The sequence below is a fragment of the Pantherophis guttatus genome, chromosome 2 (genome assembly GCF_059756535.1).
Source record: "Pantherophis guttatus breed Tessera chromosome 2, ASM5975653v1, whole genome shotgun sequence".
NCBI lineage: Eukaryota > Metazoa > Chordata > Lepidosauria > Squamata > Colubridae > Pantherophis > Pantherophis guttatus.
The window spans coordinates 241,122,280-241,149,747 of NC_142064.1; the positions used below are offsets into that span (position 1 = coordinate 241,122,280).

Sequence of the window (27,468 nt, forward strand, 5' to 3'; positions counted from 1 at the left end):
CCGGGGAAAAGATAGTTCCAAAGAGCAGGAGCTGGAATAGAATAGAATAGAATAGAATAGAATAGAATAGAATAGAATAGAATAGAATAGAATAGAATTCTTTATTGGCCAAGTGTGATTGGACATACAAGGAATTTGTCTTGGTGCATACGCTCTCGGTGTACATAAAAGAAAAGATACGTTCATCAAGAATCATAAGGTACAAGACTTAATGATAGTCATAGGGTAAAAATAAGCAATCAGGAAACAATATCAATATAAATTGTAAGGATACAAGCAACAAAGTTAGTCATACAGTCATAAGTGGAAGGAGATGGGTGGTGAGAACGATGAGAAGATTAATAGTAGTGCAGACTTAATAGTTTAACAGTGTTGAGGGAATTATTTGTTTAGCAGAGTGATGACATTTGGGAAAAAAACTGTTCTTGTGTCTAGTTGTTCTGGTGTGCAGTGGTCTATAGCAGTGGTCCCCAACCCCCGGTCCGCGGACCGGTGCCGGGCCGTGGAGTACCTGGCACCGGGCCGCGCAGCGGCCGGGGGACATGAACGCTGCAGCGCAAAGGCTCCTGGGCCGTGCGCAAAAGCTCCTGGGCCGTGCGCAATGGGCCATGCGCAAAAGCTCCTGGGCCGTGCCCCTACCCCTGCGCGCGCTCAGCGGGCCGCGGCGATAAAAAGGTTGGGGACCACTGGTCTATAGCACCGTTTTGAGGGTAGGAGTTGAAACAGTTTATGTCCAGGATGTGAAGGGTCTGTAGATTTTTTTTTGTCTTTTTTTTTTTTTTTTGTCTCCAGGATCTCATAAGATGACATACTTAGTGAGTTGTGCCCTCTTGCCAGAACATGTGGAACAAACCGATATCTTGGGATCAGGAACTCCTGCAGACAAAAGCTGCCAGGTAGAACTTTATGGATAATAACCAGCATTTTGAATTGTACCCAAAAACCTAGTGAGAGCTAATGTAGCTTGTGGAGTTAGAGGTGTTATGTGCACATACCATAACTGCTTGCAACACATTCTGGAACAATTGAAGCTTCTGAATGATCTTCAAGGCAGGCCAATGAAGGCTGCAATAGTCCAATTAGGAGGTGACTAAGGCATGAATAGGGACATGGTGGCTCAGTGGCTAAGACACTGAGCTTGTCGATCAGAAGGTCAGCAGTTCAGTGGTTCGAATCCCTAGCGCCGCGTTAACAGAATGAGATCCCATTACTTGTCCCAGCTTCTGCCAACCTAGCAGTTCGAAAGCACGGAAAAAATGCAAGTAGAAAAACAGGGACCACTTTGGTGGGAAGGTAACAGCGCTCCATGTGCCTTTGGCATTTAGTCATGCCAGCCACATGACCACAGAGACGTCTTCGGACCGTACTAGTTCTTTGGTTTAGAAACGGAGATGAGCACTGCCCCCTAGAGCCGGAAATGACTAACACACATGTGCGGGGGAAACTTTACCTTTACCTTAAGGCATGAATGACCACAAGGAGAGTCCCCAATTCAGGAATGACATACAAGATGTGAAGATCTCCCTAACCACAGCTGCCACCTACTGCTCAAGCAGGAGCTATGAGTCTAGGTCTAGGTGCCCATAGATTGCCACCACTGGTCTAGGAGGACTCAGACTGTGCACAGAATCTGAGTGTAAACTGTGCAATCCCACCCAGACCCAAGAATGAAGCTCTCCAGTTCTAAGATCCATGAGCCTCAAACCCACAGCCACTTAAGTCTTAGAAATGATGTGGCGTCGTGGCTGCGCCGGAGTACTTCGAGTCTCAGGTTTGCAGGGAAATACAATTTGGATCCCTTCCATGCTAGTCCCTCCCTCATGGTCAAGACATCTTTATTGTCTATGAGCCAGGGGTCAGCTGGTAGCGCCACATTTAATTTTGCTGTCACCTTATCCCGGTTTGGGTTGGGTGGTCACCTGGCTTGGCTTCTGGTGGTGACTTGTGCCGCTGATTGTGTGGGGGCAGTTTTTCCCCATCTACTGTCCTTACTAACACCTCCAGACAATGTAGTATAATCCTGACAGCTTCACTTCGATGGCTGGGGACAGAGACGTACAACTAGCATCAGAGTACTGATGATACCATACTCCATGCTGATGGATGACTTTCCCCAATGGCTTTAGGTAGATGCTAAAAAGAATTTGTGTTCCTGATCCTGCATGTCTTTGCCTTCCTCTCTGTCCATCTAATTTGGGTCGGAGTAGCTTTGGAGTTGACTATTGCCAGATCTCCACTGTTTGGTTCATGCCAGATGAATGTTCATAGCCTAACCCTGCAAAGAAAGGCATTCCAGGGGGAAAAGAAGGGAGAAGGGATGAGGAGGAGGTGGTGGTACTTCAGAATTAACATGATTATTTGGTCACTCATGAAATTGTACCAATGGGAGGGGAATTATGGTAAAGACAATAGAAACACTCCAATGTATGTTCGGGGTGTTGAACCTTTTCTCTCTTCCATAATAGGAAGCCTGAAATACAAACATTCTTGGGACATTTTAGCTGTGCAAAACAATTACTTTTCAATTAAAAAAAAATACTGAAGAAAACCGATATTAAAATGCAATGGACTTTTTTAAGGACAGAATCCAATTTCACAAATATTTCCTAATGACCCAGAAAAACTCAGAAGTTGGTTTACCCTGTTTCCAGCATGCTTTTTACAGAGACGAGGAAGGGAACAACAGTTCAGAGTTATCAGAATCAAACAAGTGTTGAGCAGAACTGCAAGAAATCTGCAGCCCGGTTTCTGACAGCTTTAGGGTGAACTTAGTACTAAACTTAGTATTAGTTGTCTGTGTCGCTCTGCTGCTCTCTAGCGATCGGCCGGATTTTTGTAGCCAAGATTCCTTTAACCCTAAGAAATAAGAAACGGGAACTAATTGTGTGGGACCCAAACAATTATTGAGTCTGCTGTCGTGGGAATCCTTTCTTATTCGCTTCGTGGGATTAATTCTACCCCCCACTCCCCCCCCGGTCCCCTGTCCATAGCAAAACATCCAGACACAACCCGCGCGTTATATATTCGTTTTTCTCCGATTGGGAATTTCTGGCTCCTAAATTAAATTTCCATTTAAAATGCCAATAATCCAATCGGGAGCTCGAAGGACTTTCTATGGCTCAGGCCTCCTTATGACTCAAAGGCCGGGATCTCAAGTGACCGAGTCAAGCTGGTGAGTAAGGAAGATGCGTTTGGATTTCACCGCGGATACGCGCTTCCCCTTTAAGACGCTCGGATCGAACCGGGAGTCTCCCCGCTTTCACACCTTGGGTGGGAAAGGGAGGCGGGACCTCTCGCCTCTGATTGACGGCCTGCCAACCTCAATGGAACGTTGTCTATCCGAACGGGGGAAAAGGGCCTGCCGTCCAATCGGGAAGCGCGCGGGCACGCCGCGGAATGCCCAGGAGCCAATAAGAGAGCGGGAAGAGGACGGAACATGTTGCAATGTGTCCAACGTGGGTTTGAGTTGGGCAACCGACGCTCGGGGGGACTGAAAAGTGACTTTGCGGACGGGGAAGGTGGGAGGTGGGGAGGCGAAGGTGACCGGACTGGCCGCTTGCACCGGCGCCCCGAGAGGATCGCTCGCTCGCTCGGCTCGGCTTGGCTGCTCCCGAGCGGGGCGCGTATCAGTCCCGAGGAGGCGGGAGGAGGAGGAGAGCCAAGCAAGGAAAGCCAAGAGGGGAAAGTTGCGGAGGCGGAGATAGAGAGAGCACCGCTTCGCCCGTGCTTGGGAAAAAGGTGTCGGAGCCTCGGAGGAGAAAAAGGTTCCAGGCATCGGCGTTGCTGTCCCCCTCTGCAAAGTCTTCGGGCTCGGGTCTCATCTTGCAGCGGAGGAGGCGAGAGAAGCAGCGGGGAAGAAAGAGGAGGAACTTTTTGGGTGCGTGGAGCTTTTCCCGGGCTCGGCCCAGGCGCGGCAGCCTGCAAGCCGAAAAGATGCGGGCTCTCTTTTTGCCAGCACAGGATCCAGTCCCTCGCTTAGCCCGCGAGTAGTGATCCCGGAGGGGATCTTTAGAGCTTCGTGCCCGGGGCCAAGAGCTTGCTTCTTCTTCCTCCTCCTCCCCTCTCGGCGTTGGGAGACTCTTAAAATCCTGCTGCGTGGAAGAGCCGGCGCTGCGCCCTTTTTGCGGACCCCGAGAAAACGGAAAGAAGTTTGCCCGGTGCTTGGACTGAAGTGCCATGGTTTAACCAAGTGCTTCTTCTTTGGAGGCCTGCTGTGACCTCGGAGCAAATAAGCTCAGGTCTAGGGAGAAAGAAAGGGGAGAAAAACAACAACACGAGTGGGACTTTTCTTTCGTTCAACCCTCCCTCTCCCCCCCCCCTTTCAAACCTTTGACTCGGTGCTTCCACTCTGTGCATGCTCTTGGTCACCGCTTTTCCACAAGGATACAAAATGGCGCTGCCAGGATGGGGAGAGCGGAGGTCTTCACCCCTCAGAGATGCCTTTTGGACTCTGCTTTTGGTTTTCCAAGTGTTCGTGGGGATGGGCTCTTGCGTGGAGTGTGGCTCCAACTGTACCTGCACCGGTGATCTTTTGGACTGCAGCAACCGGGGACTGGAAAGAGTTCCTCTGGAACTGCCCACCTGGATAGTTCATCTGTAAGTGTCCTATTTGCAAAGGCTGTAGATTGTTTTGGGATAGGCAAGCCAGATTCTTTTGAAATTCTGCCTTAATGTGTCAATGCGTTTTCCACATCGAGGTCTCCATCCCCTTCATGAAGGACAGTTTCCTAATCCTTCCTTCTTTGCAGAGGGTGATTAATGTAACAGTGCCTTTCTCCTTCATTGACATATCTAGTTGTAGCTAGTTGCTGAGCAACTAACTCTGACATCCCTTTGGGGGTAGAGAGTTCTCACATCCTCAAAGAGAGAGAGCCCAGAGGGAATAGAAGCTGCCCATTCCCTTTCTAGTTATAGACACTCTTCAGAATGAGATGTTTTAAAGGGGACACCTCACACCCTCATTCTTCAAACTCTTTGGGTGCCGGTTTGTTGCCGAGTTCCTACATCATGAAACTCACAATGTTTTCCTTCTGTCCTTCCTGAAGTTCTCAATCGAGTTTCTCTTAGCAGGACGTATATACAGTACAGGACATAGGTGCTTTAATTTGCTTTGTTGAACATGTATTTGTTCTGAAGGGTTCTATAATCCTGTGAAACCTGACTGCCTCGGGAAGGTCATTTGTCCCGAAAAAAAATCATATTCTGATTAATGATTGAAATAAGCATTGAAGGTAGTCAGGCAGGATTCTTTTATTAGAATTATTTTAAAGTCAAACAAGATCAACAGGTTGGAAAACTCCATGTTTTAAAATATCAATGTCTTCTTAAATTTCACTTATAATAGCCCTGGTTAAAACCCAAGATTAGGCCCCAGGAAACCCCATGTTGTATATGATAGAGCTCCTTTAAAATTACTGCACAAATTTAGGAAGCTCACCATAGTCAAATGTAAGGGTTTGTAGATAATCTGCTGATTATCGTAAGATTGTTATTTGTATGTTGTATGGATACAGCATTCAATTTCAGATACAGATTTTTTAAAAACCTGACATAGGTTCTTCTGCCAATCTTTAGTTATTCAACTTTTTTCTTCTGGAGGGATAAGATCACTTCTTTCTTTTTTAATTCAGTGGTGAAATTTAAAGGCAATTGGATAAATGGTTGCTGTTGGCTTCTACAAGACGAAGAATATTCTACTTGTCTAAGCCACTTCTTTATACTTCCTAAGGAATTAATAGTTGCAGTCCAAAGTGAAGAACGCTGGGTTAGTTTTTTTTTTTTGGTAGAAAAAAATTCAATGGTTTGCAGATGTAGGCCAAATGTCTTTCCTTTGGTTGCTGCACACTGGATCCTTGTTATCTGTTAAATAGTTTGATGTCTCAACTTAGTAATTGCAGTACTTAATTCATGTTGTCCTCAGATTGGGGATTCATATAACTTATATTTCAGGTGTTAAAATATGGGCCAATAAAACATGTGGTTTTTATCTAAGATGGTGCATTCAGATTCTCATCATACCTCTCATGTACAAGTATTTCCTTTTTGGCTGTAGATGCATTTACTTGGAGGTAAGTATGCTTAGGACTGCAGTCTTCATACTCTTTTTAGGCAGAAAATTGCTTATAAATGTTTGTAAGGATAGAACTTCATAAGTAGCTATCAAAGATCAAAATTTTGACTTATTAAACATTAAACTTATCCCTGGAAAATGAATTTTTCATTGCTGCTTGTAATAACTTTTTTTAGCGGAGTTAGTCAACTTAAATATACTATACATGGATCTGGTATTCTACATAAAGATGTTAGAGCTCTTTAACATACACTGTAACCTGAGAAATGTCAAATTGCCTTAACAGAATAGGATATATCTGTGCCTAGATTGAAACCTACGGGCAACCCGAGAAGCAGAATTAGGACAAAATCACTTTGAGATAAGGAGATGTTCTTATTTGTCATGGAGAGTTTGATACCTAACCAGACTTTAAAAAATGATTTAAAGGCTTTTATTTCATGAGGAAAAAAAGATAGCGATTACAGTACCAAAACTATAGCTTGCAGCTCACATTCTTGAATACAATTCTACACTTCCTTCTTTGATGTCTACTTTTATTGATGTTATATAAATTACTTGGCCATGTAAACCTCATTCTCTTTGCATGAGAGTTAATAAATTAATGACTTCATATCTACTGCAAATGTGGTATGTTAGAGTGATTTTTAAACTAAGATTAATGGGATTATAATTGAACTGCCAGTCCCTAGAGTGTAATTTTGCCTATCTCCGTATTAACTAACCCTTATCTCAAAGAGTTCTATGCAGCAGAGTTTCCACATATATAAAAGTCAGAATGGAGTATACCTCTTATACTCTGCCATCAGAGATCAGCAAGTGGTTGATCTTTTGATTGTGTTAACCACAATAGTGATTACTTCCTAGGGCTGATTCTTGTAATCTGCTAAAGTTTTGTTTTAAACTTTAATCTAGAAGCCAGCAATATTCTCCCTCACAGTACACGTTTACTATTTAAGAAGGTTAATTGCTCAGAGTTAATGCTGTACTACAAGAGGCAGCGGCTTTTTCATGTGTGCCAACTTTATTTTGGTTGTAATTTTAGGACTGGTAATTCATTGCCAGTGGTGCTAAACTGTGGGTGTTGTCTGACAAGTAAGATACCTATAATATATGGAGGATATATTTATGAAGACAAGCTCCTTTGATTTTATTACATCATGTTTACATCAACTCATGCTTGGATGCCCAGTTTGTTAATGACAGTAGTCTCCTACTGTGTGTCTTCAGTATTGTGGCAGTGGTCTTTGTTTATTCCTGTGAAAGTTTCACTAGGATTGTGCATGCTAGCTAGTAAACTGTGTTAATCAGAGTTGGAGGCCTTTTTATTCAGTTTGGACCAGAAGTATGACGTCACCTGAAATCCCTTATAAACTTTCCGTGGATGAGTTCATGCATTACACAAAGCTGTGGTTTACTTAACAATAGCTTATGGAATAAACTGTAATTGCTTGGGTTCACACACAAGTCACTGACATAAACCATGGTTTATAAATCATGATGGCAGAGTTCACACAGAGCAGCAAATCAATCTATAGCTTAAGGTCTTGCATGAAATCAGTTTGGGCATTTGAAAAAGAGGCCTCTTGCGTGGGGAATAGGGTGAGTCTTCTTTGGGGGTGTCTTTGATTTTAGCTTTACTTTCACGTTGGCATAGTTATGTGTTTATTGTTTTATTCTGGATTTGTAGCTGTATATTTATGCATTAATTTTGTTCCTAGAAATCTTATTCAGAGAGAATCAATACAAAATTTTACGATAAGCATCTAAAATTTTACGATAAGCATCAATTTATTTACATACACATAGTACAAAGTGGCTTACTTTAACATGAAACTTTAGAACTGTTTTGCATTTAAAAACACGGGGAATGCTTTAGTTCATTAATTAAAGGTACTTACATTATTTTGTAACTCATTTGTGCTAAATGACATAGCTTGCACTTTATTATATTTATGTGAACATAGAACAGAGAATCAAAGGGCTGGAAGGTATCTCAGTGGTCTTTTAGTCCAAGTCCCTGCTCAAGGCAGGAGATATACCATCTTGGTCAAATGGTGGTCCACTCTATTTTTGAAAACCTCCAATGAATGGAGCACCCACAGCTCCAAGAGGCAAGCTATGCCATTATCATTGTCAAAAATTTTCTTCTTACTATTAGGTTGGATTTTTTGAAAAAAAAAATCAGTTTGTAGACACATAGATGATGACACTCTGGCAAAATGATCTCTTTTCTTTTTCTTGCCGCTGCAAATTATACTACTGTACTGTAACTGCTTCTTTCTTATTAGTTAGAGCAATGTTTCTTTATCTTGGTAACTTGAAGATCTGTGGACTTCAACTCCCAGAATTCCCCTTGGCATGACACGCCAATAGCTTGGTACACAGATCAAATCCGGCTATTGTGGTTTGGCGTTGTTCAGTATATCAGCTTGGCCATTTATGGTTTATAAATCATGTTTTATGACTCAGTGTGTTCCAGGGCCGTCTTAACAGCATTATGGGCCCTGGGCAAAGCAGTGTATTGGGGCCCTTACGACAACTTCTCACAGGAATAAAAATGTAAATGGTCAATAAAATTAAACATTTATTTTTAAAAATCAGTGTTGACTTTTATTAATGCATGTTAGTATTATTAAAAAATGCAGTAAAATGTAATAAATATGTTGCTGTATTTATATGATACAAGGTGCATTGAAGGGTTAACATACACAGATTATCATGGGGCACCTATGTTCGTGGGGCCCACGGGCAAATGCCCATCAGGCCCATGCGTTAAGACAGCCCTGGGGTGTTCTGGCCAATAGTGTGGCTTATTCAACTTATACAGTGTTTCTCCACATTGGCTGCTTTAAGCTTTGTGGACTTCAACTCCCAGAATTCTCCAGCTAGCATGAGGATTCTGGGAATTGAAGTCCACATAGCTTTAAAGTGGCCAAGATTGAGAAACTATATTATGTCCCCAATACGTCCCCGATCATATTCCTCAGAATGGTTTGACATTTTAGACATCTTTTAAACAAGTTTATAATAATCCTAATAACTCAGGATTGCAAATTAAAAAAAAGATAGACTCCCATCTCTGACTAGCAATAAAAGAATGGGCTTACTTTGCAACTGATGTAGATTGGGAGGGGGGATATGGAGGCTTCTCATAAGGAGCCTTGGTGGTGCAGCGGACTTAAAATGCTGTTAAGTAGCACTTAGCTGCCAGCTGCCTGCAATTACTGCAAGTTCAAATCTCACTAGGCTCAAGGTTGACTCAGCCTTCCATCCTTCCGAGGTAGGTAAAATGAGGAACCGGATTGTGGGGGCAATAAGCTGACTTTGTATAAAAAGAACACCGCTTAGGGCCCCCCAAAAGTCCTACTAAGCAGGTATATACAAAAGTATGAAGGCTATTGCTTAACGCATTGTAAGCCACTCTTGAGTCTCCGGAGAAGGGCGGCATATAAATCGAACCAATAAATAAATAAATAAACAATAAATTTGACATTATGCCATCATATCCGTAAATCCTCTTCAGAGTCTGTAAATGAATGCAATTAAATTGAGGTGTGATCTCCAAAGGTCAAATTAGTATGTAGCTCAGCAGATCAAAGGCTAGCATAAAAGTTTCGGCTCTCCTTCTTTCCCCAGCCCTTATCCAAACAATCCCACGAAAATTTCCAATTTTGTATTTTCAGCACTGGTAAATTTCTCTCTGTACGGCAAGCTCTCAGAGGTTGATCTCCTTTTTCTTTCCCTACATTTTCCTGATTTGTTCCTTTTAGCATTTGTGGTAAAAATTCTGAATTGTTGGTACCCTGAAGTGATCATAAAATTTGGTGAGGTGATCTGACTATTATGTCTTCCCTTATATTTATTAAGAGGGAAATCTTCCTTCATAATGCTTTTAACATTATTATACAGATAGTCCTCAATTTATGACCACAATTGAACCTAAAATTTCTATTGCTGAGCTAGACGGCTGTTAAGTGAGTTTTGCTCCATTTTACGACCTTTCTTTGCCATAGATGTTAAGTGAATCACTGTAATTGTCAGTAACCCGGTTGTCAAATGAATTCGGCTTCCCCATTGACTTTGCTTTTCAAAAGGTCGCAAAACATAGTTACATGACCCAGAACACTGCAAATGTCATAAATATGAGCTACTGACCAAGCTTCCAAATTTTGATCATGGGACCATGGAAATGCTGCAATAGTCATAAGTGTGAAAAATAGTCATAAGTCAATTTTTTCAGTGCTGTTGCAACTTCGAATGGTCACTAATTGAATGGTTGTAAGTTGAGAACTACCTGTATTAGAGAAAGCTTAGTTTACACTCTTTTGTTTTTGTGTGAAGAATTGGTCCTCTCTTATGCCACACAGGCATAGATAGAGGTATAACTTCTACTGGACTTCACTATCTGATTTGCCCCAAAACAATATATACAGAGATGTTTGGAGGAATGCTCCCTTGTCTGCATGAGCATAGCAGATTTATTTAGTGAGTTATAGGCTTGCCCATGCAAATGGATTGATGTTGCTTTTGGTTCAATGGGGTACATATTTCACAGGCTTCTATTGAAGTTGGGCACCGTAAATTTTCCATTGAGTCTTAGAATGTGACCCCTTCCTCAGTTACATTCAAGGGAGACTTGAATGAAGTCTTCTGCTTGATTTACTGTGATGGGCATGTGTATTTATGAAATCATGCTACTGGATAAAGGTACTGTAGATTGCCATTTAGCTACCTCTAAGAATACATTTTAGAAATGCCTAGAAGGGTGTCCCAATGTTATTAGAAATATCCAAAAGCTCTATGATTAGAAAAGGTTATAGAAGTATTGAGGCTTTTAAAATTTGGGTCTTTAATTTTCTGAGTGATCATGGTAGAATCTAAAATGACATATTGCTAATTATATGGGTTTATTAAAGCAGAGTTCTCGGAAGTGTTTAATATTGACCCACCAAAGATTGATGGGACTATCTCAGGGGTTTATGTTATTATTTGTAGTACTAATAGTTAAAGTAGTATTTATTAAATTAATTTAATATAATGTTTGGGGGTTAATGAACAATCTAAAACTTCATGAAGAAGTTTGGGAACCTGTTCTAAAGTATGTCTTCATGGGTTGAAAAGGATCTATTCCTATGAAAATCTATTCAAGATCACAGCCTGGAGATATGTTCAGGCCCTGAGTTTAATTAAACAAGAATACACCAATGACTTGTCTAAGTGACACTTGTTCTTAGGATATCTGGTTTGGATTACAGTTTAAGTCTGCAGCTGTAGCCCCAATAGCATGCATAATAATAGGTGTGTGTGTCACTATCGTTTGACTGGGTATGCTCAGAAGTACATGCATTAAATCATTTTTATGGCATCCCAGTTTATGGTTATGAAAATATATTACATTTGAATGGTTTCTTTTTACGACTTACATTCTCCAATTTTATGTCTTATCTTTTCTGATTTTTATAGTGATAATTTGTGACACTTGTTGACACTTGCTGCAGAATGGAGAAGTAGAAGGGAGCCAGCGTGCACAACTGAGGAAAGTCAGATGCAGAGCTCTCTTCCATTTGAAAATTAAATTTCACAATGTACAAAAGCATATTTCTTTTGGACTGCCATCCTGTTGGTTATGCACCATTTTGCAGCTCCGCGTGCATCTTTATCTCGTGCAAAATTCTAAAACATTCATTTTTTAAAAAAAAAAAAAGCTTTATTTTAATTAGCAGTTTTACTTGTTATTAAAGTCCATGTGTGCTTTGACCTTTCTCTTCAAAAGCCTTTAATGTTAGCCTTGGCTGTTCCACAGAGACAAACAAAGCCTGAATGAGACCTGTATTATGGTAGTTAAGTTTAGGCCAGATTGTGGGGCCCAGGACCTGCCAGATGACCTCCAGATGAGTTCTAAAAGGCTCTCGTGAGAAAGGCTCTTTCTATAGTTTTTTCAAGGAATGTTGAAAGAATAGTTATCTGTGCCTTGGTTATAGCACTTGCTGAATAGCTCTTATTAGCACGTTCTAAAGCATCATTCAATCTGATAGATTTTGGGATCTAAGAGCAAACTTTGGGATCCTCTCCTCTTGGGAAACTTTTTGTAGCCTTTAATCACTCTTGCCTTTTCCCTCCACACACTGTGATTGCAATTTGAAACGCAAGGGCCAGATACAAAAGGGAGTTGCAACTCAATAGATTCAGAACCACTTACAAAGGGGAAGTTTGAAAGGTGAAGAATGAATGGGCTTGAGTGAGAGTGTGCTAAGGGAGGAGCAGTAGGGCTTAAGGACACGTTTTCAGGGAAACAACCTTTTCGATAGGCAGCTGAATTATACCCACATACATAAGCAAATACCTCTGTTCTTATAAATGGGTTCATTTCAGAATATGGAAATGCTCAGGGTTGTTTAGAATTGAATTTTTTTTTTAAAAAAAAACATACACACACATTTTCCCCATCCGGATGTCCCTTAAACTTCAGTCTTCAGAGCAAAATATGTCAAAAACATATGTATTCTGTAGAACTGAATAGATGCCAAGGAATGTAGGAGTTGTCGCTTTTGGATCAACCTCAGAGGTCTCTTAAGATCAGCTGCTCCTGCATCCACTTAGAATTCTCTGAGAAAAAAAAGATTCCTTTTTATTTCCTTATTTTTGTATCCATCGTATCCAGGAAGCATAGATCTTGTTATGAGGTTCTCTTCAAAGAATTTAGAGTCCATATCCTTAAGAGCATGCAAGGCTGAAAAGGGCTGAAATAGTAGATGGCTAATATGATTGTGACATATCACATATTTACCACAATTATTATATGAATGGAGATGAAGAGCAAAGAATTTTGCAGGAAAAGAAGAAAAAAAATATTTTAAGTTGGAGTTAACAGAGTTGTAAGTAATCATTTGTCTTAGCTATTTTTACTTCTAATCAGTGAAGTCATAAATATTACTAGGCAACTGGGCTAGCATAAATAAAACAAAACAGAGTATTACTTGCAAAATTAAAGATAGATCCTAAATATAGAAGAATTGAAGGCTGCTATTTTTTGGTTTGCTGCTGCTTTCTTTTTTTTCTGGTGCCCTGTAGACTGAGTAATTTCTCTGTTTCAGTTCAAACTTTAAAAAAAAGGAGCAATGTAATTTTTACCCAATAGTTAAATGAAATAAAGAATTGATAAGCATTTTTTTCTCTATAGGTATTTTGGGGGTATGGCAAGTTATGAAATTCTAAGCAAAACTGGGTATAATTTTATGAATGTGGCTTAAAGGTAAAGGTTCCTCTCGCACATATGTGCTAGTCGTTTCCGACTCTAGGGGGCGGTGCTCATCTCCGTTTAAAGGTGAAGAACCAGCATTATCCGAAGACGTCTCCGTGGTCATGTGGCCGGCATGACTAAAAGCCAAAGCGCACGGAACGCTGTTACCTTCCCACCAAAGGTGGTCCCTATTTTTCTACTTGCATTTTTTATGTGCTTTCGAACTGCTAGGTTGGCAGAAGCTGGGACAAGTAACGGGAGCTCACCCTGTTATGCAGCACTAGGGATTCGAACCGCTGAACTGCTGACCATTTGATCGACAAGCTCATGTGGCTTAGCCATACATAAATAAGCTATTTGAGGAATAGAATAGAAAGAGTAGAGTAGAGTAGAGTAGAATTCTTTATTGGCCAAGAGTGATTGGACACACAAGGAATTTGTATCCAGTGCATAAGCTCTCAGTGTACATGCAAGCAACAAGTGATTTCTAAAAAGCATTTCTATTCTTTTTCAGTATTTATGTAGACTGTCTAAAAAGGTCTCCAGACAACAAGAATTCTTTGTATTTCTTCTCTTTAACTTCCAACTTGTTGCTTTTCTTGAGGCTGCTTCTAAAATCCTCAGCAGAGCAAATTAGGTGTCCTCTCAATTGAGAACTTGTGTGAGATATTTGGAGACAAATATGTAATTTTACCAGAGATCGGTAAAACTATTCAAAAGAGGACTTCCTGGTAAGAGTGCTAGTTAGTGTAAGATGAAGTAGATTTTCTATTACACAGAAACTTAAGCAATCATAAATAGATCAACTTTTTTCAGGTGCCCTCTATTGTTTTTGCTGCAAAGAGTTAACATTAGCTACTTTGCTGGAAGCTGATGTAAGAACAATGTAACTGTGCATGTGAGATCCCAGTAGTGATTGCAAAATGACTTTTCAGTGGAAGAAAGTGCACCTAAAGTAGATTAGCTGTGAATATCTGCTTTATAACCTAAATATCCAAAGACTTCTAACCTGTTGCTTTTCTTGAGGCGATTTATAGTAGACAGAGTGTTGAACTTGAAGATAAGTTTATCTATTGTTGGAACATAAATGAGAAAGATCCTGGCTTCTGTCCTAAAGCATGTAGAGGCTAAAATGGTGTAGGTGAGGATCAGAGGCCGAATAATAAATAGAAAAATGTGATTGTCAGTTATGAAAGAAAGTTGTTGAATGAAATGGTAGAAGCTCATAAAGTAATTGGTATCACTATTTTGGAAATTTTAGCCATTCATTCATACATATATTTTCTATAGCTGCCCATTTTCATCCAAGTGACTCTGGGTGACTTACAATTCTAAAATGGCCTTATGGACCAGAAACTTATTTTTGAAAAAGGACCTTTTTTGTATCTGTGTTTCCATAGCCTCTGTGAGACTTCATGGGAAGGATTGCTACACCATTTGGCTTCTTGGCTCTGTTGTTTTTAGGCTGCTTGGCACCTCTGATGTAAACATAACTGAGGAAGTGTAATTGTGGTTTAAGAGTTGTGTGGGTGCATAAGGAATAAAGGATTGTTGCTTTTATTTCCAAAGTTGTAGATTGAGTTTTATTAATTGGCTATTCTCTTGCACACCTTCATATCTAGCTATATCATATAGATTAGGAAATGTGAGCAAGACATGTTCAGAATTTACAAACTGAAATCCTTGGTGATCTGTAGAAAAATTCCCTCTTGGGAAAGTGTAGACAATGTTTTTCTTCAGATCTAGTGTGAAAATAACAAATTACTCTGACATGAATGGGTGAGGCTCAGCACCACTATAAAAAGAAATACACTGTTCATAGATTGGTAGAAGTCAATCCCTTATGAATCACAAAAGTGTCTTTAAGTTGTTCCACTGAAAATGAGCAAAATCCTGGTATGTGGACATCTGCTTCATTACTAATCATTCTGTAAACCCATACAAGAATAATTTCTGTGTAAGCCCATTGAAGCAGTTCAGTTCAGTGCAAGAGAATAGCTTTTATAACTAAGGATGGTACACAGTTCTAATGCCTAACGTCTTACACATGAGTGTTTTCTTGGATTACATAAAAAGTATAAATGGATCCAGTGACTGTATATTTCACTTGGCTGTGGGGAAATCCACTGACAGTTCAAATCAGTTCTAGCTATGAGCTCTTTTAACCTACAAATCAAGCATATTCAAGTCTACCAATAAAGGAGAACATTTATAGCTCAGGTTTGAAATGAGGGGTCCTTGGTGCTCTCTGAGCTTGTTTATTTGCTAGTAGCACTGATGATGTTACCTAGTTAGGATAATGAAACATCTGCAAGAAAACAAACAAGCTCAGAGAGCATCAAGGACCCCTCATATTCAAATCTGTAAGGATCAGGCACTGTGTAATATATCATAGGCTTGTTCAGATAAAATAACACAAATAAAACAAGCAGTACCTATGAAGAAAAAGTGAACTATAAATACCCTGAGATAAATAATACTCTACAGCAGGGGTGTCAAACTCGCGTCATCACAACGGCATCATATGATGTATCGCAATTTTCCTTCTTTCGCTAAAGTGGGCATGGGTAGCGCATGATGCATCTGGCCTGTGGGCTGCGAGTTTGACACCCCTGCTCTACAGGTTATTCTTGCTTTATGACCAAAATTGGAACTGCCAACTCTGTCACTCAGTGATGCAGACCTCAAGCAAGATGTCACTTACAATTGCACTGCCAACTTCTCCATTGGCTTTGCTTATTGGAAGCCAGCTGTGAAGTGTTCAGTTGGAAATCATGTAACAACAGGATTCTGTAACGGTTGTGAGCTCCTGCTGGTTGTGAAGCCCTTGAATCTTAATTATATGGCTGTAGGGATGCTGCAGTGCAGGTTGTAGAGATCACAAAGTTACTTTTTCAGCACCATCATAACTTTTAATGGTTGCTAAGCCATGCAGTCATTAAGTGAGGACTATCTATTAGAGCTTTGGGTTTACAAGGCAAATATATTAATCATCATCATGGTTGTGAAAATACATGTGAGCTAGGAAATTGTCCTTAATTTTCATTGTCAGATTAAGTTTTGATAGAAATCTATAGCACAGTGTTTATTGTAATTATTTATTTAAAATATTTATGTATCCACCCAACCTGTGTTAAACTCTGGGCGGCTCCTCAAATTATTTTTTAATAGTAATAATAACAATACTTTAATAGACTTTTAAAAGTCAGAAAAAGTCAGAAAAGAGGTAATCCAAACAAAAAGAACATACACAAACTTATGTAAAATAGAGTAAAAAAATTGAAGTACTGCTTGTTTGTTACTGTATAGGAAAGTGAACAAACCTTTATTAAAATGTAGTCACTATTCAACAATTAACACTTAAAAAGGTAGCTAGTCAGAATAAAGAACAATGACCTAGGAAGTTTTATCTTTAATAAGTCAGACATGACCTAATTAAATCGTTTTAATCCTTTTTATGTATTGTAAGATTGCAAGAGTTGGTTGGTGATGCAAGCAGCACATAAATAAAATAAATTATGATTCTGCCATAATTTAGAGCTCAGGTGATGGCTGTTGTAATTTTAACTGTGGACATTTTTGTTTAAAAATATAAACCTCTCACACAGCTCTCTGGAAGCAAGTATATTCCAATTATAAAGAAGAGATCACCGATTTTACCCTTTGTTTCTTTCGGATCCCAGAATGTACAGTGAGACTTATCTGTCTTTTTTTTCTTTTCTTAGTGCAGAAAACCAACAGTGGAAGGTTTTTTCCACCAACAGTGGAAGGTATCGGATTAGGAAGCTGCTGATCTGCAAATACTATCAGAAGTAATAAAACGGATAGCATAGGAGAGCAGCCTAGTTGGAGGCCCTATGAAATACAATCCTTCAAATGGCTTCCAGTTGTCCAAACACAACTGCTTTTCCCTCTTTGTGCATGTATGTGTATGAGAGTCTGGCTCATTAGCCAACAAAAAGGGAAATTGAGGAGAACTGGCAATAGATGGAATTTATCCCACTGCCCAGGCAGCTTAAACCTCTGAAAGTCTGTTTTTATTGCACAGGTTCTTATTAAAATAGGTTGGCTTTTGTGTCACTAAGTGATAGGAGCTGTTGTCTTCTGCGGATCTGGTAAAAATTCTTAATGATTAAGTGTATTACTCTTTTGAAGATTGTAATCTTTGGGACATTTTTAAAATTGCAATGAAGGTTTTTAAAATCTGTAGTAAACTTTGCCTAAGAATCGGCTAAGAGTCGAACCCTGCTCCCTCTTCATGAACTTATCCATTGAGTTCTCTTCCAACACACCTGACTTGCCTTCTGGCTGTCGTTAAGTAAATTATAAAAACAGGTAAAATGACAACTTTCCTATAGCTTTTCCTATAATGGAGAACATGTTTCCCCATTTGCTTGGAAATATAAAGCAGTATATTATTATTGGAATGCAATGAGCTGCTTAGATTCACTTATACTACATCATTTACAGCAGGGTCAGGCAAAAGAGCCGAGGTGGCTCAGTGGTTAGAGTGCAGTACTGCAGGTTACATCAGCTGACTGCTAGCTGCAGTTCGGCAGCTCTGTAAAACTGTTTAGAGAGGGCTGTAAAGCACTATGAAGCGGTATATATGTCTAATTGCTGTTGCTATTGCTAATATACTTAGCATCTTTTACAATGACAGGGTTGTTCTACTATGGGTGGCATTGAACTTTTTAAATATGGTAATGTTTGGAGGGACTTAGGAAAAGTAGTATAGAGGATGAAGTGTCCATTGAGCCTTTTAATAATCTCTCCCATTAAACTGATTTTTCCAGTTGGGGGACTTCAAGAAAAAAATAGTTCCGTGCAAATCCCTTCCAAGCTGCCTTTCCCCACTACAAAAAGCAAACGGGGGAACAGGCAAGGTAAACTAGAGACAAAAATGATTTGTTGAATTCCTTTGGCATTGAACTAAGAGGCAACAAACAGCAAAATAAAACAAAACCATGACAGCATGTATCGATAAAAATGAACCGCAACAAATAAAACAAAACTATTAATACATTAGGAAAATCTGGTTCCATTTGACACCACGTCCAACTCTATAGACATTCTCCAGAAGAGTAGAGGCTTTACTCCCATTTGGAAGTCCCATCAATTCAACCAGCCAACCAGTTCTAGTGCATGAGACACAACATTTTCCCACACCTGTCCCACCCCTCCTCTTGAAAATAGCAAACCACAAATATGGCCCCCAGTCTGAAAAAGATTGCTTATCTCTGGTCCTTTGGAACCCACTATTCACTTTGCTGCATATTTGAGTGCTACTTCTTTCAAAATTCCTACGGTTCGGAAAAACAACACAAGTTGCTATTTATTTATTTATTAAATGTATATACCGCCCTACTCCTGAAAGACTCAGGGCGGTGAACAGCCAAAAGATAAAATACATATAGTACAAACGTTAAAAAACCATTTAAAATACATTAAATACTTTGGCCCAAAACAAATTTAAAACACCCCAATTTATAAGACAAATTTAAAAGCAATTTAAAAGGGAAGTTAGGCCAGGCCAGCCTGCTGGAATAAAAATGTTTTTAGGGCACGGCGGAAAGTGCGCAGATCCGGTGCGCTATTGAGATTGGAATTTTGTTGACCATTTTTAGATCTAGTTGTTTTGGTAGTATTGATGTGATTTTTATCCAGATGTCTGGGTACATGAAGACTTCCACTTTTCTTAAGGGCATCTAATGCTTTGGATATCATGAGAACTGGTGAGTAAGATTTTGCAACTTGCCAGGTGTGGGTGAGGTCAAAGTAGGTGTTCTGCTTTAGGGAATAACAACACATGGTATCTGTGCATGCTAGACCTAGTTTTCCCATTGCTTTTCTTGCATTTGAGGCTTAGCTCTTATGATTTGGAATTTTTTGATATCTTTCTTTTTTATTCATATACATTAGGAAATAAGAAATAGACTGCAAGTATCCAAACCTGCATGTACAGCATAGCTGATGGCCAACAATGAATTATTTACTTTTTCAGTATTGCTAAATGTCTATGGAGATTCTCAGTCATCCAGATCATGGTTGTCCCAAAGGTGCTTTTTCAAGAGGCAACTGGACTTTCTGGTTTTTCTTTGAAGATGTTTTGCTTCTCATCCAAGAAGCTTCTTCAGCTCTACTTTTTTTTAGTAATTGCTGCAGGTTTACTGAGGTGTAAAATAGCTTATTCAAACTCCAATTTTATAGTTTATTTTGTGGTTATAGAAAGGCCATAATCTCTGATGTCCTTCGCCCCAGTGATAGGTTGCCCCTAGTTCAGACCGGTTCGCAAGAACCGGTGGTAAAACCGGCGGGAGGCTCCGCCCACTGACCCCGACATCATCAGGAAGCTTCTGCGCATGTGCACGCAAGCAAAGCGAGCATGCGCGCATGGCCCCATTGCGAACCGGTAGTAAAGGTAAGTACAACCCACCTCTGCTTCGTCCCCCCACTTCTTTATTAGGTCCCAGCCTTTTCTTGTGGGGTTGATTTTTCTCTTAAACTCTGGAGCCATATTCCTTTGATCTGTGCTTTCTCAAATAATTTGAACTAATTGAAATAATTTGTTTATCTCTTTATACCCTTGGAGTTTTGTGAGATCTCAACTCTAATACCATCCAAAACAAGCTAGATTTCAGTTATATCACTTCATTTCACAAGAAATCATTGGTTTTGACTCAATCAGTACTTAGATTTCATTTGTTCTGGCTGTGGAATTCCAGAAGAGAGAAACAAATCTCAAAACTTTTGCCAATCGTATGACTGTGCCATTTGTATTTGAGCGATTTTAAAAGAATGAGAAGATATCATTACTGATAAAGAAAATATTTTCTTTTTTAAAGCAAGTGGAATCGAATAAATTTGGGGAAGAAGGAGCAAAAGAAAAAAAATCATATCTGCTGATTAACCATACACAGATGGTGCATAATAGTAAAATAGAAACACAGATTTCTTAGTTTAGAAACTATACTTCAGAAATCTATATGGCCTGTGCTGCAGTGCTTCCATGTCTTTGTTTTCCCATATTTTTGTTGGCCAATGGAAGCCTTCCTTCATGCCAGAGATTCCCAGCTGTTTCCTCTATGTGGATTACCACAATTTGGAATAGTGACCCAGTGATGTCATACCAGTCATCAAGCTGGGGCTTTTCTTTTTAATGACTTATGAGCCTATTTCCTTTTCTGTGAAAAAAAAAGTGTTTTTTCAGTGTTTGGGGCCCAATTTTAGGATACGATGGTCATATGCAGACTTTGGGTTTCCCATCTCATGCTCCAGAACAGGGGTGTCAAACTTGTGTAATCATGGTGGCGTCACATGATGCATAATGGCTTTTTTCCTCTTCGCTAAACGGGTGTGGGCGTGGCCAGCATTTGACACATCCGACCCATGGGCCACGACTTTTACAGCCCTGCTCTAGAAGTTCTTCAAGATCAGTCACAAATTTGGTTTATTGGGAGCAACCAAGTTATCTGGCATGTGTTGCTTGGCCATTCCATCTTGCTAATTGAAATGGTTGTGCAAACCAAACAATGATTCATTGAAAGTTGCATCTGAATGGGGGCTCTCTGATTTGTTGCTGTCATAGCAGACCAGAATTCAAAGCCAAGAGGAATGCAGTGAAATGGGAAATAGGGTTTAGAAAACAAGTAACAGATGGGGATTTCCTGTTTGCTTCTTTAAATCAGTCCTAATAGTGAGAGCAGTAGGTGTGGAGAGCATTCAGCAAGCATGTGCCAACCAACTTGATCAGCCCTAATAATAACCTGTTGACTAACTTCTGAAACTGTGATCATAATTTAGATATCTGTACATTTCCTGCAGACTTTATGGTATATTAATTTGTACAGAATGGTTAGATAGTATCATGGAGCAATGCACGTGAATTTGGGCAAATTCCAGGAGACAGTGGAGAACAGGCGGGCCTGGCATACTATGGTTCATGGGTCGGGAAGAGTTGGACACAAATTTGTACAGAGACTGGTCTGGATCTTTTATTGCCAAAAGTATTCAAATATGGGCACGTATAAAGTGGTTTTGGGTTTTCATCTCATAAATATGTAGAAGCTCAGTAGTAAAAGTAAAAGTACACAGAAGGCAAGGAGAAAGTCCTAGATTTGGGTTCTGTTATTACAGAAAAAGACACTTGGCTGAAACCCCCTTACTTCTTTGTGTTGATAGTACAAAGGAATAAGTGGGTAAAGATTATGACTTGATATAGTGCTTTAAAAGGTGTTAAGTCTTTTCCTTCCTATAGAAAGAAGACTTTTCTCCATGGAAAAGATGTGATGTTCAGCTGAATCATGATGCTTTCCTACTGGTTAAAATGTAAAAGAAGTGAGACATCCTGATTCTTGGATTGATTTTGATTATTATCTACCATCAAGTCAATGTCAACTCTTAGTGACTACAAGTAGTCCTCAACTTATGACCCCAATTAAGCCCCAAATTTCCATTGCTAAGCGTGATAGGTGTTAAGTGAGTTTTATCCCATTTTATGACCTTTTTTTGCCATAGTTGTTAAATGAATCAGTTGGTGTGTGAATCATGCAGTTATTAAATGCATCTGGCCTCCCCCATTGACTTTGCTTGCTGGAAGCTAGCTGGAAAGGCTGCAATTGGTAATCACATGATCTCAGGACATTGCAACCTTCATAAATACATGCCAGTTGCCAAGCACCCACATTTTGATCACATAAGTCGTAAGTGTGAAAAGCAGTCATAAGTCACTTTTTTTAATGTTGTCATCACTAGACGAATGATTCAGTCAAGTCAAGGTATGTAGGTTTTGCTACCGGTTCTCTGAACCACCCGCCGCCATCGCTACCGGCTCAGGCGATCCGGTCCGAACCGGGAGCATTTCACCCCTGAGTTCTTTGCATAGTCTAATGAAGAATTTTTTAGTGGTTATGGAATCTTTGGAATGTGAAAGTGAACATCTCTCTCATCCAGCTGAATTAATCCGAATATTATAAAAATAGATTAGAATTTGGCAAACCTGACACTAAAGTTATTTCCAAGGTAACTAAAATCTTATCTCTGATTTTGCTTGGTTTCACATGAGAATGCTAAAATCTTGCAAGTTTAAGGAATGGCATGACATTTTAGCCAATTTTAAATTTAAACTAGCAATATGAAAACCTGTGAAACCTTCATTTTAGAAATCAGACCAAAACTGGTAAACTGCTGGCCCTTTCAGAAGGCTCTGAAGACATGGCTCTGCCATTAGTCCTGGGAATTTGACTGTGGTTTTCAACATCTTATTGTTACGGATTTTTATGAATTTAATTATTTATTTATTTATCGCATTTGTCTAGCTGCCCACCTCATCTAAACAAAAATGAAACTCCCTAGCTGAAGGGAATAGCATGCCTCTGGATTGTATTGTGCTGCTGTTTATGTTTTAACAGAATTTTTAATAATGGTTTTTAGCATAGTTTTGATGGCACTGATAATGTTACATACTTGGATAATGAAATGTCTGCAAGAAAACAAGTTCAGAAAATACCAAGGATCCCATGGTTCAACCCCTATCTACAAATTTTCTCTTCTGTTGGTAATATGGTTTTGTATGTATGTTTTCATTTTTTTAGTTTGTTCATTGTTTTCGGTGCCATTTTTTAACTGCTGTGAGCCACCAAGATTCACAGATGTGAGATGGAGTGGTTATATAAATTAAATGAATGAATGAATAAGTAAATAAATAAGCAAGCAAGCAAGCAAATGAACATCAAGGCTTCTGAAGAAAATATGCTGCATTCCCTCAATTTAGCCATCTAAATTTCTCCATAGTTCTGTTTGCATGATTCTGAAATTTCCCTATCATATCACTTAATAGCTGGAGCTATCAGATGCAATTGTAGGGATAGTTATTCAGTATAACTTGAAACCAACTCAATATATTCTTAGAGAAATACTGCCTCTTATAATTGTGACATAAACATCCTTTCATGCTATGAGTTTCCTTGAAAAACAGTTTTCTTACCGGATAAGGAAAACCTTGTTTTCCATGAGCTGGAATTATTTATGGAATCGGAGGATTCGTTAAATAAAAGCAAGCAAGCAAACAAACAAACACAAGCTGGCTTGCAGTATACGCCAACATGCTACTTGGTGCATGTCATGGTCTGTCTTATCCCAGATTCCTTAGGAACGTTTCCTTCCCTCTTCTTGTGTGGGATTTGTTTATTTTTCCAGACATCCAGTTCAGAATTCCTTTGCTTCCATTTGTTTGGGTAACTTTGTGGCTACTGAAGCATGTCAGCTGTATAGCAGGAACATTACTACCCCCTTCATGTAATATGTTTATTTTGGAAGAACAGCATAGCATGTTACTGGTTAGATCTCAGTCCATAGAGAGCAGCTCCCAAACCAAGAATAGAAATGTTTCCTCTTTAAAAACGTAACTACCGAGAAATTCTATCTCCTCTTCGTAAGGCACATCGAGTATACACGGCTCTTCTGGTATCTGTTTAGATCAGGAGGCTGAATGAGACATTCCCAGGCAAGGTGAATACAACAATACAACTGTTTATTGAAACATGCATGCTCAGGATTGTCTCTAAAGCCAATAGATATCTCCAGTTGGAAAAAGCTGAACTTGGTCAGGATCTTTTCTTGGTAATTCCTGGTTCATTATCAGTTGTTCTGGAAATGAAAGCAGGTGCAGAGCTTCAGAATGAAACACTGACCTTTCAAGATTCTCAAAATTAAACTGCAGTTAGCAAAGTGTTATTATATAAAAAAAAGCTGAGAAGAGCACTGATAGCAGCACTTTGGAGGTTACAGTGTGTGTTATCACCTTTTCAAAGACCTGGTTTATTGACCAATAAATGTGCAGTAGATGTTCAGTAGTTTTCAAGCATGTCGATTCCATGACTATGAATGCATCCATTGTCTGAAACAAGAACATAATTCGAGGCAAAACATTTATTTTTATCATAGAAGTTCTCTCCAGCAAAATGACAGTTGTGGTTTCTCTCATCTTAACATGTCTTTTTAAACTTCATACCATGTCTTAATATAGTTATTTTAAAATAACATACAATTCATTTGTCATAGCGATGCCCAGATATTTACCTTCCTCTCAATCTTAAAATTTCTTTATTCATCCATTTTGTTTGATCTTCTATTTCCCAATTTTTTAAAACATCTTCATCTTCTGTTTGCAGCACTTAATGTTCTATCCCTACCCCAACCTAAGAAAATTCAGTATCTTTTTTCTGCTGTACCTAATGCATCGGTTGCATTTTTAATATTGTGTGGCTGTCCAAGTATTGTAGATATCTCATGGTTTTTGCCCACCTTTGCAGATTGGTGGCCCAGCTGCGGGGTGGGGGGGGAGAGGGGAACTGGGCTGCATGTGTGGTGATCTGGTGCGTGTGTGTGTGTGTGTGTGTGTGTGCTGCCCTGCTGTTCGCGCAATTGGAGCTGCGCACATCCATGCGTGCCAGTCCGCCTCTCGTGCGACTTGGTTCCAAATAGGCCATGGCCCAATAATGGGATGCGGCCCAGGGGTTGGGGATGCCTGCTATAGGCTGGTGATAATCTCTGTTTTTTTCCTCCTTTTTCCATGCATGCCCAGATTATAAACTTTCAAAAATAAAAACTTTTCATTATTTAGTTTTGCCTTCATTTCCACTACTGGGACATAATTCTTTGAAACAAGCAAATTCTTTTAAAAGCATATGGTTGCTCTTAAGCAAGGCTCTCCAAACTTGGCAACTTCAAAACTTGTGAATTTCAACTCCCAGAATTCCCCAGCCAGCATGTTTTGAAGTCCATATCTTAAAGTTGTCAAGTTTGGAGACCCCTGCTCTTAAATATATTTCTTGAAATTGTGTATTTTATGAAAATGTTCAAGCTACACAGAGAATTTCAAACTGGATAGAGAATGGAATATGTGTGGATGACTTTATTGGATTAAAAGAGGCCACGTATGTTATGTTATCCCTTTTGCCTGTCTTACTATGTTCATTCAAATATTACAGGAAAGTTGTGCCTGTATTTCATTGAACATAAATATAACCTTGCGTTGTCTTGGGCCCTGTTTTATTAGGCTTTTGTATTATGCAAATGGTTAGTTCAAGCCAACGCAAATAAGGCCATCTGTCAGGTCTCTTGCTGAACCTGTGGAAATTTGTGTCATTAAATTGTGTGTGTCTCTGCAGTCCTGTTTTCTATCCTGTTTAAAACCTTTCACATTCTCAGATGAATTCCTGAATGGATTATTCATTTTTGTTCTGTAGAATTGGACCTAGTATTAAAAGAATGGAGATAAATCCCTTTATTTTTCTATTCTTCAGAAGACTGCTAAATGAATGCAAATTGTTTCTGTGTTGACACAAGTTTATAATCTTAAGAATAAAGTAGAGGTATTCAAGACATTTCAAATTGAGAATATTTCATATTTCAGTTAATTTTTGCATTCAAAGCAGTTGGTTTAGCCTTAGCAGAAGTCTTTGGGTGCTGTTCTAACCATTCTGGAAATCCCCTGAGCCGGAAATATTACTGTTTTGAATTCAGAACATTTTTTTCAAGTTCTCGGAACATTTCTGGAATTGTTGGAAAACTTCTGGTGAAATCGGAACACAATTTCAGATTTCTGGGCATCTTGAATATGAAATGTTTTGGCCATCCCCAGTACAAAGCTGATTTTTGTATTGCTTTGAGAGTTGTTGAAAGAACAATGTTCTGGCAAATTAAAAAGCCTTGCTGGGAAGTGATTGAAAACCTTGAGTTATTAAAAATGAGAATTTGGAAGACAAGTAAAAAATAACCCAAATTGGTGTTGCCTCTCTGTGTATGCCCAACCACTATTCTGGCTAACTGTTTAAAGTTTTCTGGCTGCGGGTGTAAAATACAGCGGGAAGAATGTGATTTTGAGGTGAAATTGGATCAGAGAATAAGCCACACTGTTCATATTTTGATTTTCCCTATAGTTTAAAGATTGAGTTTTGAACTTATCTCAGAGAAATAGTGCTGACTTCTTTTGCACACACTATGAACATCATTTCTTATGTAACAAGGTTGCGTTTGCTGGGCAGAATTGTAGTTTTCTTTTATTGTTATCTAGACAAAACATTTTAAACTATGTCCTGAACTGATTAGGCTTAACTGGCCCAATTCAAGAGGCAGAGTCTGGAATGCTTGGTTTGGTTCCATCTAGCCTCATATTTTACTTCTCTTACAGATTTACTGCTAGTTAGTTCCTTGAGGATTTAATTTATTTCAGGAATATAATCCCAGTTAAGAATTCTGCTGGCCCTATTTGTCTCTCTTGTCTATTGGTGGCAGGCCTGGTCCAACAGAAATGAAGGACAGGATTACCTTTTGTGCCATTCCATGTGCAGAAGTCAAGAGATTGACAGGAAAAGCTTCTGTGTGAGAGAAGGACCACTGTACCCGAGACAGCAGGGATAAAAAGCTGTTCATGGAGCAGATCCTACTCTCTTCTCAAAAGTTTCCCAACCGTGGCAACTTGAAGATATGTAGACTTCAATTCCCTGTTACAGAACTACAAGTGAACTATTGTAAATGCTTCTTTCTTTGTCTGCTTAGTCTTGGCTGAGTTGGGGAGCTAAGGTATGCTTGGCTAATACTTTGACGAGAGGACTGTAAGCTGGGCTAAGAAAGGAAAATACTGCTTGGAAGAAGGAAAAAAATAATTTTTGTATTGTTGCCAAGAGCTTTGCATACTGCTTCCACAAAATCACCTGCTTCAAATTGACTCAAGGATGTCTTTGGCTTCCTTCCTTCCTTCCTTCCTTCCTTCCTTCCTTCCTTCCTCCCTCCCTCCCTCCCTCCCTCCCTCCCTCCCTCCCTCTCTGGGTAGAGAACCTGCTGGTCATCATAGGAGGATCTATCCTTGCTTCAGTTAGCACCATCAAGGTGAAGTCAATCTGCTGGACCTCATTCCAGGCAACCTGTTGTCGTTCAGGTGTTTTGGACTATCTGCCATTGGCACCTATCAGCAACAGGCAGGAATTGTGACCACGATGGTCTAGAGCAGGGGTGGGGAACGATGGCCGTTTTATGACTTGTAAACTTCAACTCCCATAATTCCTGAGCCAGCCATGGAATTCTGGGAGTTGAAGTCCACAGGTCATAAAGAGACCATCGTTCCCTATCTCTGGTTTAGACTAGACTAGAGCAT

General features: G+C 39.6%; 1 protein-coding gene across 2 annotated transcripts in view; it reads left to right on the forward strand.

Moving 5' to 3' along the window:
• The first annotated feature begins 3,205 nt into the window (after nt 1-3,205).
• The window catches only part of LRIG1 (leucine rich repeats and immunoglobulin like domains 1), a 149,861-nt gene continuing 125,598 nt past the window's right edge, over nt 3,206-27,468 (forward strand). Inside the window, exon 1 of one of the 2 annotated variants that reach the window (XM_060684228.2) lies at nt 3,206-4,596. In XM_060684228.2, the coding sequence (XP_060540211.2) occupies nt 4,355-4,596 (242 nt within the window). In that variant the 5' untranslated portion in view covers nt 3,206-4,354. The remainder of the gene's footprint in view (nt 4,597-27,468) is intronic. The other variant, XM_060684229.2, reaches the window with a different exon arrangement.